Genomic DNA, 18,676 nt, shown 5'->3' on the forward strand with positions numbered 1-18,676 from the left:
TCCCCCTCCCCTTCCTCCCCCTCCCCCTCTCCCCTTCCTCCCCCTCCCCTTCCTCCCCCTCCCCCTCCCCCTCCCCTTCCTCTTCCTCCCCTTCCTCCCCTTCCTCCCCCTCCCCCTTCCTCCCCCTCCCTCCCCCTCCCCCTTCCTCCCCCTCCCTCCCCCTCCCCCTTCCTCCCCCTCCCCCTTCCTCCCCCTTCCTCCCCCTCCTCCTCCCTCCCCCTTCCTCCCCCTCCTCCTCCCCCTCCCCTTCCTCCCCCTCCCCCTCCCCCTCCCCCTCTCCCCTTCCTCCCCCTCCCCTTCCTCCCCCTCCCCCTCCCCCTCCCCTCCCCCTCCCCCTCCCCCTCCCCCTCCCCCTCCCCCTACTCCCCCTCCCCTCCCCCTCCCTCCCATCCCCCTTCCTCCCCCTCCTCCCCCTTCCTCCCCCTTCCTCCCCCTCCCCCTTCCTCCCCCTCCTCCTCCCCTTCCCCTTCCTCCCCCTCCCCCTCCCCCCTCCCCCCTCCCCCTCCCCCTCCCCCTCCCCCTCCCCCCTTCCCCCTCCCCCCCCTTCCCCCTCCTCCCCTCCCCCCCCCTTCCCCCTCCTCCCCTCCCCCCTCCCCCCCCTCCCCCTCCTCCCCTCCCCCCCCTCCCCTCCCCCCCCTCCCCTCCCCCTCCTCCCCTCCCCCCCCTCCCCTCCCCCCCCTCCCCTCCCCCCCCTCCCCCTCCTCCCCTCCCCCCCCTTCCCCCTCCCCCCCTCCCCCTCCCTCCCCTCCCCCCTCCCCCCTCTCCCCCCTCCTCCCCCCTCCCCCCTCCCTCCCCCCTCCCTCCCCCCTCCCCCCTCCCCCCTCCCCCCTCCCCCCTCCCTCCCCCCTCCCCCCCCTCCCCCCCCTCCCCTCCCCCCCTCCCCTCCCCCTCCCCACCCCCCCTCCCCTCCCCCTCCCCACCCCCCCCCTCCCCTCCTCCCCTCCCCTCCCCTCCCCTCCCCCCCTCCCCTCCTCCCCTCCCCTCCCCTCCCCTCCCCCCCTCCCCTCCCCTCCCCTCCCCTCCCCTCCCCCTTCACCCTCTCTCCCCTTTCCCCTCTCTCCCCTTCCCCCTTCACCCACTCTCCCCCTCCCCTTCCCCCACTCTCCTCCACCCCCTTCCCCCACTCTCCCCGCGTGCACCCTCTCTCCTTCTCTCCCTCGTCTTGTCAATTTATTTATGAACCGCCTCCCCGCCGGAAGGACCGCCCCCTGGACTACCCGGATGGGCCGAGCGTTGATTGGTCACGAGCCGGCTGTTTCCGGTCGGAGATGGTGGTTCGGGAGGTGAGTTCGAGCTCTGGGTCTGGTCGGCTGGGCGCGCAGAGCGGGGCTGAAGCCGCGACGCGGGGACAGCAAGTCTGAGTGAGGCCAAACCGAGCTGGGGCTTGCGGAGGGTAAAAGGCCATGAGGGGGGAACGGTGTGGTGGTGAAGTTAGAACGGAGTGCTGGGTGGTGAAATAGATGACGCTGTGATGCAGCGATGTGAGTGAATTTAGTTGAAGTGAGGAAGGTATAGAGGGAGTGAGGGGGAATGTTCAGAAAAGGGGTTCCAAGTTGATGGGGTAAAGGTATGTGGAAAGGGAGGTGTATTGGGATAGTAACGTGAGGGAGGGGGATTTGCGTTTAACTGCAGGTAGGGCGAGTAATATTGAGGAGTGGAGGTGGGCTTTAGGGTTTTGACATAGGTTTAGAAAAAGTAGCGGATGTTAAGGAGAATTAACGGAGGAGTGGAAAGGTGGATAATGAAAGATGATATGTTGGGGAAGGTTTTTAGATCAAAGTGTGTAGGGATGATTGGTTAGTGCCGGGATATAGGCAACTGTAAACATGTGAGCTAACAAGAGTAAGTTAGAATCTTGTGATAAAAATGATGTGAAAAGTTAGGGGAGTGATTAAGGTATAGAGGTGAAAGGGGTTTTGTGAGGAACTAAAGAGGTGGATGAGAGAGAGTAAATTAAAAAGGGGATAGGAAAATGGTGAAGGGGACAGTTAACAGATGGTAAGAGGAAACTGGGAATAGACAGCATTGAAAAGTGTGGTGAAGTTGTTGGAGAGTGGGTAAAAAGTTTCAGATAGCGCTTTGGAAAGATGTCCTAATTGCCTATCGCACTGTATCACTCAGCTGCCAGGCTTTAAACTGTGAAAGTCATTCCATGAAGCCCTTTCACTTTGAAAATGAATTTCAGAATGTGATGTGGGCAGAGCATTTGATTCCCATTAAAATGCTTCTTCGTTTGGCCCTGTATCAGAGTTTGTATTTTTTCTAAAAAAAAGCATTGGGCTATCTTACAATTTTAAAGGCAATAATGTACATTATTCTGTTTAAATGATACTGATGCTGACTGATGCCCATACTGCACATAAACTACACATCACTGTATGCATCGTCTAGCCTTAAAATTGATCTTGGTGATTAATAATATTTATATAAATAGAAAGTGAAAATCTTGGAGATGCCAATAAGGTAGGCAGCATCCATGAAGGGCCATCAATGACTTTTTATTTAACTCTGGTTCTCCATTGATACCATGTGACTTGCATTTTTTTATTTATTAGGATACAATGTGGAATAGGCCCCTCTGGCCCTTTGAGCCACACCACCCAGCAATCCCTGATTTAATCCTTGCCGTCTGGCTCCCCTGAACGCTTTCCATCCGTGCTGGGTTACAGGCTGGTGACCTGTTTGGAAACTCACCCGGCAGAAGGCAATGGCAAACCACTGCTGCAACTTGCCTCGTACGCGGTTCCCCGCTACGTCAGAGAGGCGTGGAGGGGAATTGTCCGCTAAGCAGGGAAACTCTGGATGCGACGTACCTTTCCTTTTAATCATGGGACAATGTGCAATGACCAATTAACCTCCCAACCTGTTCGCCTTTGGACTGGGAGGAAACCGGAGGGCAATATTTTTAAGCAACACACATAAAAATTGCTGATAAGCGCAGCAGGCCAGGCAGCATCTATAGGAAGAGGTAGAGTCAACGTTTCAGGCCGAGACCCTTTGTCAGGACTAACTGAAAGAAGAGATAGTAAGAGATTTGAAAGTTATATATTTTTAATAACTTATAATATCAATATTTTTAATCTCAAACTTAGAGCAACTGCAGTATTTTTTTTTGTTTTTTGAGCATATTTGTCCAAAAACTGGAAGCGGTCTGGAGGGTTATGGGCTGGGTGCAGTTTTGGCACAGGCTAGAAGGGCCGAATGCCCTGTTTTCTGTGCTATAGTGTTGTACGGTTTTTTGGCGCGTGCGTGTGCGACATTTGCCAGACGAAGTCTTTTTCATGCCTTTACAAGGCACAGAGAGAGAGAGACTGACTGTGTGGTGCGCCACTCCTCACACAGACATTTCGCAGTATTTTTCCCCTTATTTTACAAGGTCGAGTTGTGATCTTGATACTCAACCTGGCACGGGTGGAAAGCGTACTCGGGAGCGGACCCGGCTGGGTTCGAGCCCGGGAACCTCCGTTCCAGGGTCTGGCGCTGATGTCATTGTGCCACCAGCCGGTCCGTGTTCTATAGTTCTAAATGAATGCATTCTCGGTTCTGCCTATATTCTCCAGTGCCTCCACCTGATCTATTATCCAGACTAAAGTTCAGCCCAGCACTCCTAAATGTGGTTTAGCCAAAGCTCCCTGAAGATGGAACATTGCACCCCTGATTTTAGAACATAGAAAAGAGCAGCACGGGAACAAGCTCTTCAGCACATCTTGTAATGCAGAAATAATTAAATTAGTAATTAAATGCTAAGCTAAATAATTCCTTCTACTTTCACAATGTCCATATGCTCCCGTTTTTTGCCACGTTCATGTGCCTACCTAAGAGCCTCTTGAAAGCCTCTATTGTATTTGCCTCCGCCAGCAGACCAGACGAAGCATTCCTGACATCTTTCACTCTGTGGGTGGTGCAATGATCTTGCCTTGCACATGTCCTTTGAACTTGCCCTCCTGTCACTCTGCTTTTAGACATTTCAAGCCTGGGGAAAAGATACTGTCTGCCTGCTCTATCTATAGTCTTATAATCTTATAAACCTTTATCAGATCTCCTTTCAGCCTCTGCTGCTGTAGAGAAAATAACCCAAGTTTGTCCAAACTCTCCTGATAGCACATGCCCACTAATCCTGGTAAGCCTCTTCTACACTCTCTTCAAAGCCTCGACATCCTTCTTATAATGGGGCGATCACAACTAAATGCAATACTCCAGATGAGGCCTAACTAGATTTTATAAACCTGGCTCAACTCAGTTCCTCAACTAATAAAGCTAAACATGCCCTGTACCTTTATCACCCTATCTACCAGTGTGAGCTTTGACCCCAAGATCCCCGAGCTCATCAACACTGTTTCTTTGTCAACAATCTCTGTATAGCACCTACTCAAAAGTATTGTGAAAGTATACTGGAATCTCATTCACTGCAATACTCTTGAGTACTCTTTCAGTTACTACTACAAGGAATACAATAACCTTGTTTAATTATGCCTTGTGAGTCAATTCTGGCTAATTGTTCTATCTTGCGTGATCACCAAGATTACTGGCATCTATCATATATGGAGACTTTGACTGGTATTCTTTCAACTTTTTTTTTAAGTAACTGCATTTGACAACCCTCTGATGGGAAAAAAATATTTTTTATGAATGGGAAGTAATCATCTATTATCATAATTTCATTTAGTTATCTGCAGGTGTAGTCTATCTGAACCTGGGTCTTTTCTGGTTCAATTATGACAGTTGTGTTTTCTGTCTCTTTTGGTGTTCATGGTTAAGTGTTTTGCCATATAACTTGGAGAGTAAATTCAAATCAATCTGTAGTTATTATTTCAGTGAGTAAGTAATTATTGATGGAATAGCCTCACCAAAAGCAAAATATTGTCAATTAATTTAAATCCAAGTTTGATTTCTTACGGAGTGTAATACAGTATTTTGACAATCTATAAAAGCTGGCTTCAGATCAAGTGTAGTAAAGAAGCCTTCTGACTTTGCTCAGCTGATGTATGTGTCCTTCCATGTTGCATACTGCTTGGGAGAGGTAGCATGGGCAGAGTCAGGATTTTAAGGTCCATCACTAAGCATGGCCAGTAAAATCATCAATGACCAACCTGCCTCAGATTTAGGTGAGAGTAACTCTCCCTCTATGGATAGCAATGTTTGAGTATGTGTTGTGCAAAAGAGCCCCAGTAAAAACAAATTCAATGTTCATCAGAATAGAATTGTACCTAGCTGGTGTTCTGCATCTCTGTGATGTTTTATAGGGTTGTGCACTATAATAATAATCCTTATTACAATACTACTTTCAGATGACTTTAATGTATACAGATTCTTTCCAGTGTATTGGAACTGATTCTGGCCGTACTTCAGAAAATTCGGTATTTTGTATAATTTTTATGTACCTTTTTTAAAAATGGTTTGTTCTTCATGTGACACAGCAGTAACAGCTTTCCAGTGGTGACAAGATTATTTCTATCCTTCCAAGAATGCGTGCTAATTGCTGTTAAAAAAATTCTTCCTTGGTATTTAACTTTGAACAATGAAAAAGTTGTTCAAAAAGTTAACTTTAAATGTGTGTATTGGTTTTTGAATAGCTTTTTCATTAGTGAAAAATTGATGTAGCTCTTTTGCAATTATTGTTTAATAGCTATTTGTTATTTCAGTCATTAGTTATTTGCTATGCATAGAAATGGTTAGTGTGACATTTTAGCATCAGTACTGCTTTAGAGCTATCAGCATCAGATCTCTGTTAATGATAATGTGGTTTAACTGTGAGAGTCAGTGACTGGAAATTGAATAAAGAAGTTCAATACCAACAATGAAGGGAAGTCCAGTGGATTTTGATGTGTTTGTGTAGATGCAAGTTTCTTACATTGTTATAGTTGAGGGGGGTGGAAATGGGGGTTGTAGTGGGGATAAGCTCCCACTACCTACTAAATGCTCCCAGTGGTGTGTGGTGTACATCTTGTATAGCCTCTGACAGCCATCCAGCTTCTGGCCTTCACATGTGGTTTAGCTACTAAACCCGGTGGAACTGTTTCTACTGACAGAAGAGGTAAAGACGGGTCACTGGTACGTACAAGCTAGTCACTTCAGGCAGATGGGGTTTATCTGCCGTGGTTGGCAACTCATCTAGGAGAAGGAAAACTGATCTCAAAGCTCTGCTGCCTTGTAGCTGTACCCACTCATGGGGAAAGCCTTGGGCGTAAACCCTAAGGAAAATCCAGAATTGAAGTTCTTAAGGCATTCTTCATTGAGTTAAACGCTGACTGGCAACTCTATGATGCTGATGGTGCCAAACTGTATCGGTCTCTGCCATCCCTTTGCATTCATCAGCTCCGTGGAGAGGAGGAGCCTGTTACATGGGCAACAGCTTGCTCTCCATATTGTGCTGCCCTGATTTGCATACTGGTTTGCACATCATGAAGACAGCTGGATGCAACATCTATGACCTTTACCAACAAGGGCCTCTGAGTAGCTATCTGTGTGTTCATGAGGTGTGGTGGACCAACAGCAGCAGCAGCAGTAGAATTATCAATCTGTAATGTCATGGCTTTGCAACTGAACCACTTTATCATTACAATCAAGGAAGGGAACTAACTTCAGCTCAGCGGAGTGCAGAAGTACAAAGGTGCTGCACAAGATTTGTGCACATGAAACAGCAAAAACAGTATGTAATGGAGCTTAATAATCTCTCAGCCAATAGGTCGTGTGCTTCTTCCAGACCATAGCCTCGCCTTGTCGTGCCCAAATGAAGATAAGTAGATAAAGTGATGGGAGAAGGAAACATTCCTAGATTCCAAACTTTATCCATTTCCAGCTAAATAGAGACATAGAAAACCTACAGCACAGTACAGGCCCTTCGGCCCACAAAGCTGTGCCGAACATGTCCTTACCTTAGAAATTACCTAGGGTTACCCATAGCCCTCTATTTCTCTAAGCTCCATGTACCTATCCAGGAGTCTCTTGAAAGACCTACCATATCCGCCTTCACCACCGTCGCCGGCAGCCCATTCCACACACTCATCACTCTTTGTGCTTTTTTTAAAAAAAAACTTACCTCTGACGTCTGCTCTGTACCTACTTCCAAGCATCTTAAAACTGTGCCCTCTCATGTTGGCCATTTCAGCCCTGGGTAAAAGCCTCTGACTATCCACACGATCAATGCCTCTCATCATCTTATACACCTCTATCAGGTCACCTCTCATCCTCCATCTCGCCAAGAAGAATTTCCATCCCGTCAGTGTTGATCTTCAACAGGATTTTGGGAGGTGTAGTTGGCAGTGCCATCTAGCCACTTACCACAAGCAGGATACAGCCTGCATTTGGAAAATCACGTACACAAGAAGCATTGTTAACTGGAAATTCTTTATGATCTGGTTTTGAGACCTTAGGCTATAGTGCAATCCATTTTATATGAATGACATGATCCAAGAGATGCTAGTCCCTCAGTATGTTCAGGCAGAGAGGGAATAGGTAACTTCACGATGGATGAGGAAGATAGCTGGTTGGTGCTGGAGTCCACTGGTTTAATTGTACTGTAGCTGGTATTGAACATTGAAGGAGGCTGTTCAAGTTCATGACATAGTTAATACACTGAACAGGATGGGAGTAGAAAAGACTACAGTTAATTATGACCCTATGTCTGTGCTTGTGTTTGAAGAACGTTCACTTAAATAAGACATTAGACAGAAAGAGCAACAGTGGAATGGGAGTTCAAGTAGAAAATTTTTTTCTATTCCTTACAGACACTTATCAAATTATGTTAAGCAAGTTTGTTTGTCAGCCTCTGCAAAACACTCTACTTCCTTATGCAATAGGCAGGTAATGAACAGACTACTCCGGAGTTGAATGAAATGAAAGAAAGTCAAACCTGGGTGGAATGCAGTTTGTTAACTGCTTTGGGGCTTTTTGCACCTCTACCAATGTTCCATTTCAGATCCTGAGGGTAGATGCTCCTCTGTTTGGCAAATCATAAACTGTGTTAAAGTCCCAGGAAAAAGAGGCAACTATTTAAAATTGAAATAAGCAGGGTTGTGAATTTGGATTTCTCAGCTTCAGAGTGTTATGGATACTGAATTGGGATCAAGATGGAGTCAATAATCAGGTTAGCTATGATGTTATTGAATTGTGGAACAGACTCATGGGGTTGTATTGCTTACTCTTCCTATCTCTTGTGCTTACAGAATCAGTATTACAAGAGACCCTTTGATCTGTCATGTCTGCATTGGCTCTTTGTAGGAACTCTTCAATTTGGTGATGCACTCTTCTTGAACTGCAAATTTGTTCTCATAGTCAATGTTTGATGACCTTTTGAAGGTCCACTGAAATCTGATTACACTGCTTGAAGGAACAGTGAATCCTGGATCCAAGTTGCCAGTGAAGTGATTTATTTTTCGTTACTGTATTTTACCAATTATTTTATACCAATTCACTTCCCAATGACAACAGTTTCTCATGACTTTATTGGATCAGCTGATTTTATGATCTGGAGGCTCTTTGGAAGACAACAATGAGACATAAAAATTATTGGTTACTGCCGTTTATTAGGTGTTATAAGAGCAAAGAACGAACAAAGAAAAAAAGAGGAAGAATAAAGAAGTTGTGGTTATCCTATACCAAGAACTAGCTCAGACTAGACAAAACACAAGACATTCCAGTGATACAAATAACCTATAAAATAGCCAGTGGTCTGACACCTGCTACAGAGAAACTTCTAGAAGATACAAAATCAGCTGACCTATTACTGAAAAATTCTCTGAACAATTAAGCATTGCTTACTCTTTCTAAAGCTGCAGCAACATATTTAATTAGAAAAAAATTGGTAATAAAACAACACAAGCAACATCAAAGTAAGCCATGTTCAGTAGTTAACAGCTGATTAATTTGCTTAATGTAGCTTGTTTTCATCAGGTACCAACTTAGCTCACTTGCAGTGGCTAGTGTGTATCCATTTGCTTTTGCTTCCGACTTTTACTGATGAGTTGGTAATCAACAGAACTTGATGAGATCCTTCCCACCTTTTTATTTGGTTTTGCTCTGATGCTGCTTAAGAAAGAGCTAAAGGCACTGGTGTGCCCTCTTTGTGATACTTAGTTGTTGTTCGATTATCCCATTCGTTCATTCTATTTGTCCTGATGATGCTGAATGACCATCAATGTTCATCAGTCGACATAATTCCTGACAACACATTCCAGTGAAATGTGTCCAGGTTTTTCCAGTGGAAAAACTTCAATTAACCAACCCCATAATTTTGTGTACCTCTTCGATCTATCATTAACCTCTCGGGCTGGCAATTGCAACTTTTCCACCCGCTGCATAAACCAACATTTCCCCTCTTTGATATCATTCTGATAAACCTCATGGAATTCCTCCAAGACTTTGACATTGCAGGAACTGGGAAGTGGGGAGTGGCACTAATGGATGTACTCTCTTCAGGAGAAATCAAGTATATTCAACTTAGAGTTCAGAAAATTGGGCAGTTATTTCACTGAAACTGACAAAGCTTGCCTGGCAGCATAGGCACATACTGTAGTGTCTAGAACTTGGAGTCTCAGTCTCAAAATTAAGTGTTTTCCTTCAGATAGGAATGTAAACGAATTTCTTCATTTCAAGAAAATATATCTTCTAGAATTCTGTACCCAAGAGGCCCATGAAGGTTCAGTTATTAAAATGTATTTAAGACCGAGTTCAGTAGATTTTACTGAATGGTGGAGCAGACATAAGGGGGCTAAATGGCTATCTCCTATTTTTTTCTGTTCTTATTCTATCCTAAAGTCTTTTGCACAGAACACATACAGTACCCTCAGCTGAAATCTATCATATTCACCTACGAAAAATTCCTCATTCTTCAGGAATTGCCTTATAAACTTGTCCTATCTCACCTTTATATCCCTCAACTTATGACCAGGTGATGACTTTTGCATGGAATAAAGTGATTTGCTATTCCTAAAAGATTTTGCAGAAAAAATGTTAAGTCAAACAATATTTCTAGGTACCTCAATAATGTGTGTGTTTGCTTTAGACAGACGGATTACAGCGTTAGATGTTCCATTCGCAATGGGTGAGATAAAAGTCTCCCCTGATTATAATTGGTTCCGGAGTACAGTTCCGCTGAAAAAGGCAAGTACTGTTTTCTTCTTTTCAGTATGTGGGATTCAAGAGAATTTTTAAAGCATTTCTCTGTATGTTTTAAATCTAATCTATTCAAATAATTGTTGTAGAAATTGGTGGAGTATAGTTGTAGAAGTGAGGGAGACATGGGCATTAGTGAGAATGTGTGGTGATGGAGGGAGGAAGTAAATGAGGATAGAGTTGGGTCTTAATAGAGTCGTTGGATGCATGATGTGTGACAGTGATGTAATCGGCACATATGCGGGGTGGAGATTGGAAATGAGATAGCGAGATTACCAGGGGTACAGTTTGGGAGTGCTGTCTATGCACTGAATTAACTCCAATGTCGCTGTTTAGAGGGTGTATGTATTTTGGAGTGTCCTAAAGTGCTCTGGGTTGTTCGCTCAAGATTATTCCCATGATCGAAATCTGGGTTTGATAAGGGTAGACCTCGGTGCTGTAGCTTGCAGAAGCATGTCATGGACCCTTTCTCTGCCCCCCCCCCCCCCCACCAGTACTTATTGGTTCACTCAGATCAGAATGAGAGGTATTAATTGGTATGCTTAGAAGTGAATGCTGGTGTCACATTCACTCATTGTTAAGTGAACATCGTATGCCAATGAAAACTTTTAAGGATCCCAAAAAAACAGATGAGTAGAATTTTATAAACAGGCTCAGAGAAAGGGCAGATGAATGACAAATGATATTTAATTCAGAAAAAAGTGAGATAAGAACAAGAAATAGCAGAAGCATTCAGTCTGAAATTCTTTGTAGAGTGGAGCAGAGAGCAGTGGACGTAGAACACTGAAATTTAGGTGAAGTTGTTAGAGTTTTTTTTAAGCTTATTCTGAAAAGTTTGAGTGAAAACATGTCAGAGATCTGTGCAAATATAAGGACTGGCATCTACTGACTCCCTTATTCCTTGAATCCCTGAAAATCCATTGATGTCAGCCTTGAAACACTTGCTCTCAATCTGTTTTCAAGTGTTAAAGACTAACTCTGCTCGTATCATGATAAGGCCAGTTCCTCTCGGAATCAGTCTTCTGCATCATTCCCTTGTTTTTATGATGAAATACTTTAAGATACATGTCCATCCTTTTTGCCTTGTATTGTAGTTAGAGTGAGGAAACATTGGGAATTCTGGCTAAAACTCTTTTTGACAATTGCTTCTTGCACAATTTACATCTGTGCTAGATTGAACATCAAGCTAGCAACTCGGCCCCGTAAAACCAGACAAATGCTAAAGAACTGGCAACGTTGCTGCCCAATGTGTGGAAAAGTGAAGTGAGGAACTGAACACAACATTTTCAACAATCAAAGCAATTCATCAGGAGATCCTGTTAATTGAAGGTCTCATTATCTTAACATCCTGCCACTTTTTGTGTGCAGAGGTAGATATAAGCTTCAGTCATAAACTTGCACCTCAACATTTGGATTGAATTTACATAAAATAACTACACAATCTGTCAATTTTTAGCAGAGGTCAGTGGCCTTTTAGCGTTCAACAATTTCACTGGAAGTCTACTTTTTTAGGGCTATTGTGAGAAATTAAAATAGTTAACAGCTTGATTAAAACATACTTTGCACTATAAAGTAATAGTTATCTGCTCATATTCTTCAATTAGGGAAAATATTTGGCATTTATAACCTCTAACAATATAATTTAAAACTCATTATAATTTAGAACTGGGTTTGCCTTGATAAGCTTTCAGTAGTATAGTCCTTGGATCAGCTTTTCCACTTTCAATGACGTGCATATCCTCCAGGGTTCTTCTCCAAGCTGTTGGTGAGTTCTTTGTGATAGATTGGTTAAACTCACTGCTAAGAAGAGATTTTCTGGATGAGTTCTTGAAGAGGAAAGATCATGGTGCCTAGGTAGGTTGGTCAAATCCTGCCAGGAATAACTGCAAATCACTGGTTCCCTTCTCTGGGTTTTGGTTATTAAGTGGCTAAGATGAACCACATGATGTAAATGAACACCAGATTTGACCCAGATCCAAGTGGAAATAAACACAGTATAATGGCTTAATAGTGCCAGGGCAATTGCCTGAGGCTACCCTAAATCAGTGGCTGAAGACCAGGTGACAAATGATGGTATGACTCAGATTTCAATCAAAAGATCTGAATCAGGATGCCTGAAGGAATGGTAATGATGTGATATAACTTGAAAAATGACTAATGTTGATGGTGTTCTTGTGTGCTGGCTGCTGGAGCTGCTGTTTTTATTAACTTGGTTTTAACTTTGCTACTTGTTACAGATAATAGTGGATGATGATGACAGTAAAGTGTGGTCCCTTTATGATGCTGGACCCAGAAACATAAGGTGCCCAATTATATTTCTTCCCCCGGTCAGTGGAACTGCAGATGTGTTTTTCCAGCAGATTTTAGCACTAACTGGATGGGGTTATAGAGTTATCTCTGTAAGTATGGCCAAGTGGCAGGCTGCTGTGCTGTATCATTCTTTAAAGTATAATCACATTAGAAATCTAGATCATTTTGGCACAGTTTAATATACTTGTTTTTATATTCTGCCATGTTAAAGCAATAATAGTTGAGCTAATGTAATAACTTTACCTTTGAGATTAAAATTGCTCACATGCTTACCTTTTGTTTTTGTGTTACCCCTGAACCTAGTTCATATTTATGAAACAGTTTCAGAATTACAGTGGTTATACTATCAGTAACTGTTCATTTTCTCTCCAATATCACTTTGTCCTAACTGTGGATCACGATGTTATGGGAGGCCGTGTTCTATAGAATTAACAGGCACGAACCCCTACTCCCTTCTCCTGTGGCACAGAGTCAAATACAAGGGTTTTTAGCTTCAAGTACTGAGATTTCCCAGAAATTGTTTTAATTCATTGTGATTAGGATTTAATGGAATTACCTGTTGCGGTAGTAGAATCAGACTTAAGGCAAAAGGAAACACTTCGAAGAGAAGAATTGCAGGATAGAGGGAAAGACCAGTGCACTGGAATTTAAGGATGAATGCTTTATTTCTGTGCTATACATGTAGGCTGGTATATGCAGCTTTCTAGCTGACAGTTCTGCAGAAGACTAACAGTTAGCTTCATCTGTGTGTTGCAGGCCAGATGCCATTGCTTACTTTGTGTAAGACCAACACTCTTTAAAAATATTTATAGAACTCTTTTTACACTTCCGCCGCATCTGCTCTCAGGATGAGGCTTTTCATTCCAGGGTGAGGGAGGTGTCTTCCTTTTTTAAAGAAAGAGCTTCCCTTCCTCCACCATCAACTCTGCCCTCAAACGCATCTCCCCCATTTCACGCAGATCTGCTTTCACTCCATCCTCCCGCCACCCCACTAGGAATAGGGTTCCCCTTGTCCTCACCTACCACCCCACCAGCCTCCAGGTCCAACATATTATTCTGGGTAACTTCCGCCACCTCCAACGGGATCCCATCACTAAGCACATCTTTCCCTCCCCACCCTCCGACTTCCGCAGGGATCGCTCCCTACGCGACTCCCTTGTCCATTCGTCCCCCCATCCCTCCCCACTGATCTCCCTCCTGGTACTTATCCTTGTAAGCGGAACAAGCGCTACACATGCCCTTACGCTTCCTCCCTCACCACCATTCAGGGCCCCAGACAGTCCTTCCAGGTGAGGCGACACTTCACCTGTGAATCGGCTGAGGTGATATACTGCGTCCGGTGCTTCTGATGTGGCCTTCAATATATTGGCGAGACCCGACGCAGACTGGGAGATCATTTCGCTGAACGCCTACGCTCTGTCCGCCAGAGAAAGCAGGATCTCCCTGTGGCTACACATTTTAATTCCACGTCCCATTCCCATTCTGATATGTCTATCCACGGCCTCCTCTACTGTCAAGATGAAGCCACAGTCAGGCTGGAGGAACAATACCTTATATTCCGTATGAGTAGCTTCCTACCTGATGGCATGAACATCGACTTCTCAAACCTCCGCTAATGCCCCACCTCCCATCCTCTGGGCTTTCCCCCCCTCGCCTTTTCTTTCTCCCTGGGCCTTCTGTCCCATGATCCTCTCATATCCCCGTTGCCAATCACCTCTCCAGCTGTTGGCTCCATCCCTCCCCCTCCTGTCTTCTCCTATCATTTCAGATCTCCCTCTCCCCCTCCCACTTTCAAATCTCTTACTAGCTCTTCTTTCAGTTAGTCCTGATGAAGGGTCTCGGCCCAAAACGTCGACTGTACCTCTTCCTAGAGATGCTGCCTGGCCTGCTGCGTTCACCAGCAACTTTTATGTGTGTTGTTTGAATTTCCAGCATCTGCAGAGTTCCTCATGTTTGCCTTTTTACACTTCTTGGTTTTTTCTTAAAACTCCAATTTTGCCTCTTTATCAACTTAGACCCTCCTTGCTTTTTTAATGTACCTAATATGTTGACCTACCAATTATCTTTGTGCGATTATTTTGTTTTATTAACATTTCATACTATCTTTACCTTTTTATCTATTCTGGGTATTCTGTGCACCTTGTTTGGCCAATTCCTTAAATTGAGTTTCCAGTTATTTCTATTCCAGTTAAACTGTTTCTGTTTTTAATATCTCAAAAATTAAAAATCATTCTTGGACCACTCTTATTTCTCTCAACTGAATATGAAATTAAATTGTATTATGATTGTTGCTGTTTAGGAGTGATTTCACTTTGAGACAGTTAATTAATCCTATCTTTTTGTGCAATACTAGGTTTGGTATAACCTGCTTTCTGGTTTGCTCCAGGGAAAATACACCTTATTTAAACTACTCTTGCCCATTTGATTTTTGTTCCAGACATGTTTAGTTTAAAATCTCCAATAATTATCACTACCTTTCTCCAAGCTTCCATTATTTCTTTCCTTTATGTACCATGTGGTAACTGTTGAGCCTATGCACTTTTGCACATATTCCCTTATTAAGCCTCATCTGTAGCCAAACTGCTTGCATTCAATTTAGGGTATCATGCCCTATTATACCAAGACCATTATTAATTAACAGAGCCACCCCTTCACCTTAACTTCTTGTCCTCAAATGTTGTACAGTTGGCACTCTGTATCCGCGGATTTAACCAATCGCAGATCAAAAATACTGTACAGGTTTCCCCCGCTATCCGAAAGTAGAGCGCAAATGGCGTAAAGCGAAGGAACAAATGCCATTAATTTATATGGGAAAAATTTTTGAGCATTCCCAGACCCAAAAAATAACCTACCAAATTATAGGAAGGATATCAATAAAATTGAGATAGTACAGAGGAGGTTTAATAAAATGTTGCCTGAGTTTCATCTCCTAAGTTACAGAGAAAGGTTGAACAAGTTAGGTCTTTATTCCTTGGAGCGTAGAAGGTTGAGGGGGGACTTGATAGAGGTGTTTAAAATTATGAGGGGGATTGATAGAGTTGACATGGATAGGCTTTTTCCATTGAGAGTGGGGGAGATTCAAACAAGAGGACATGAGTTGAGAGTTAAAGGGCAAAAAGTTTAGGGGGAACTTCTTTACTCAGAGAGTGGTAGCTGTGTGGAACGAGCTTCCAGCAGAAGTGGTTGAGGCAGGTTCGATGTTGTCGTTTAAAGTTAAATTGGATAGCTGTATGGACAGGAAAGGAATGGAGGGTTATGGGCTGAGTGCAGGTCGGTGGGACTAGGTGAGAGTAAGAGTTTGGCACGGACTAGTAGGGCCGAGATGGCCTCTTTCTGTGCTGTAATTGTTACATGGTTATATGGTTATAAATCATACCAAATAACACACAAAACCTAAAATAACACTAACATATAGTAAAAGCGGGAATGATATGATAACTACACAGCCTATATAAAGTAGAAATAATGTATATACTACAGTGTAGTTTCAGTTACCAGAATCGGGAAGACAGCGAGCACACTGGAAGATTCACACATTTTTCTATCATACAGTTCTTTGTAAGTACTCGAAACATCCTGCAAACCTGCCCTAAACCTACGTAACCTTTCAAAAATAAAGTCATACTTTTCTGCAATCATTGCAGCACTGTCAATCATACGAAAATCTCACGCAATTCAAAGCTATGGCGTGCGTGCTGCCTCTATAACGGCTCGCTGCAAAACAAATGTTAAACACTATTTTCACTGAGGCAGTATCAGCATTCTCAGAAGAGCTACGATGGTTGTGTCTGTACTGAACATGTACAGACTTTTTATCCTTGTCATTATTCCCTAAACAATACAGTACAACCATGTAACAATTACAGCACGGAAACAGGCCATCTCGGCCCTTCTAGTCCGTGCCGAATTCTTACTCTCACCTAGTCCCACCGACCTGTACTCGGCCCATAACCCTCCATTCCTTTCCTGTCCATATATCTATCCAACTTAACTTTAAACCACAACATCGAACCTGCCTCAACCACTTCTGCTGGCAGCTTGTTCCACACAGCTACCACTCTCTGAGTAAAGAAGTTCCTCCTCATGTTACCCTTAAACTTTTTGCCCTTTAACTCTCAACTCATGTCCTCTTGTTTGAATCTCCCCCATTCTCAATGGAAAAAGCCTATCCACGTCAACTCTATCAATCCCCCTCATAATTTTAAATACCTCTATCAAGTCCCCCCTCAACCTTCTACGCTCCAAAGAATAAAGACCTAACTTGTTCAACCTTTCTCTGTAACCTAGGAGATGAAACCCAGGCAACATTTTTGTAAATCTCCTCTGTACTCTCTCAATTTTATTTGCATCTTTCCTATAATTTGGTGACCAGAACTGTACACAATACTCCAAATTTGGCCTTACCAATGCCTTATACAATTTCAATATTACATCCCAACTCATATACTCAATGCTCTGATTAATAAAGGTCAGCATACCAAAAGCTTTCTTCACCACCCTATCCACATGAGATTCCACCTTCAGGGAACTATGCACCATTATTCCTAGATCCCTCCATTCTACAGCATTCTTCAATGCCCTACCATTTACCATGTATGTCCTATTTTGATTAGTCCTATCAAAATGTAGCACCTCACATTTTTCAGCATTAAACTCCATCTGCCATCTTTCAGCCCACTCTAACTGGCTCTTCTATACTAACTAATAATATAACAACTACTTACATAGCATTTACATTGTATAAGGTATTATAAGTAATCTAGAGATGATTTAAAGTATATGGGAGGATGTGGATAGGTTATATGCAAATACTACGCCACTTTATATAACGGACTTGAGCACCCATGAATTTTGGTATCCGTGGGGGGTCCCGGAACCAGTCCCTCGTGGATACAGAGGGCCAGCTGTATACCATTCACTCTTGAGGTCTTGCCCTGTGCCAGCTGGCAAGGAAGTTTCAGTAATGGCTATCAGATCACATCCATTCATTTCTATTTTCACTCAGTTCATTTGTTCAGTTTCAGATTTTATATATATTTAGATGCAGAGCTTTTAATTTTGCCATTTTCATTATTTTCATAACTTTGTAGACTTATCTGCTGATTTACTCTAATATACCTTTCAGCTAGAATCAGTTTTTCATTTTCCTAGATTAAATTCTTTCTTGTACACTTTTAACCACATCTCTCTAATTTTGATCCCTTGTCCTCATTCTTTATTTAAGGTCCCTCCTAATCCCCTAGTTACGCTGCTTGCTGTAGATTCAGTTCCATCACTGTTTGAGTGTAGTCTGTTCCATTGAAATAGCTGCAACTTTTTACAGTACTTGTACCAGTGTTCTGAGAACCAGAGCTTACTTCTGTCACACTAGCCTTTGAGCAGGTAATATGCCCCCATTTATAACCTTTGAGGATTTCCACCTCATACTAGCCATCAGGGCATCTTTTATCTGTCTAAATTGATATCTAAAGTTCTACAACAGGAGGAGCTTCCTTTCTGTTGTAAGCTCCTCACCAGACCTGAGCAGATAACCTGAATCTTTGCACAGAGCAAGTAACATTGGTTTCTGGACTCCGTTTTTTAATTTCTATTGTTCTTTGAACATGAAGTACAAAGAAATACCGAACTCTTGGTCTTCTGTGATTTTCAAATCAGAGCAGAAGATTGCAGGCTAAAACTATTGCTGGTATTTCCATACCCGTGAAATAAAAGGAATGTCAAGTGATCCATAAAGCTAATTTGATGTTATGAAATGTTCTACTGTGCCCAAGAGGTCCATAAAAATACTGAAACAGTTCTTAACCAGAGGATTGAGGCCTGCTTTGGCATTTAATGACTCCATCCAACCTGGGCCAATGTCGGAGAATTCAAAGTGACTGAGTAGAGTTGTCTTTAATTTCCATTGTTAGTGATGTTGACATCCCCTTGATGTCCTCAACCCAACTCTCCAATCATCGCCACACCCTGAACCTCTCACTAATGATCCACTTCACACTACTGCCACCCCCCCGCCAGCTTTTTGTCCTCTTCCCAGCCCTCTTCCTCTGTAATTCTTCCTCTTTGCATCAACAGGAGAATTCAGGGGAAAGGCTATTGCATACACCGGTACAAAAGAATATTGGCCTTCCCTTCAAGAGTCCTTTCCTTAGTTGCCTAAACCAATACTTAATCAGCCAAATCTGATGTTGCTATAGCTTGGGTGTCCCTGATATTCCTGCATTCAGAATAGTGTTTAAAAGATAGAATGCAGAGA

The 18,676-nt window shown here is 43.2% G+C and overlaps 1 protein-coding gene across 4 annotated transcripts in view; it reads left to right on the top strand.

Moving 5' to 3' along the window:
- Positions 1-1,216: 1,216 nt before the first annotated feature.
- spg21 (SPG21 abhydrolase domain containing, maspardin) overlaps positions 1,217-18,676 on the top strand; it is a 53,479-nt gene continuing 36,019 nt past the window's right edge. For 2 of the 4 annotated variants that reach the window (XM_072278355.1, XM_072278358.1), the window contains exons 1-3: positions 1,217-1,283; positions 10,004-10,101; positions 12,351-12,512. In XM_072278355.1, coding sequence (XP_072134456.1) covers positions 10,039-10,101; positions 12,351-12,512 — 225 coding nt within the window. In that variant the 5' untranslated portion in view covers positions 1,217-1,283; positions 10,004-10,038. Of the gene's footprint in view, positions 1,284-1,321; positions 1,394-10,003; positions 10,102-12,350; positions 12,513-18,676 lie in introns of those variants that run through there. The other 2 variants (XM_072278356.1, XM_072278357.1) reach the window with 2 other exon arrangements.

Source organism: Mobula birostris, chromosome 14 (assembly GCF_030028105.1).
Source record: "Mobula birostris isolate sMobBir1 chromosome 14, sMobBir1.hap1, whole genome shotgun sequence".
NCBI classification, from domain to species: domain Eukaryota; kingdom Metazoa; phylum Chordata; class Chondrichthyes; order Myliobatiformes; family Myliobatidae; genus Mobula; species Mobula birostris.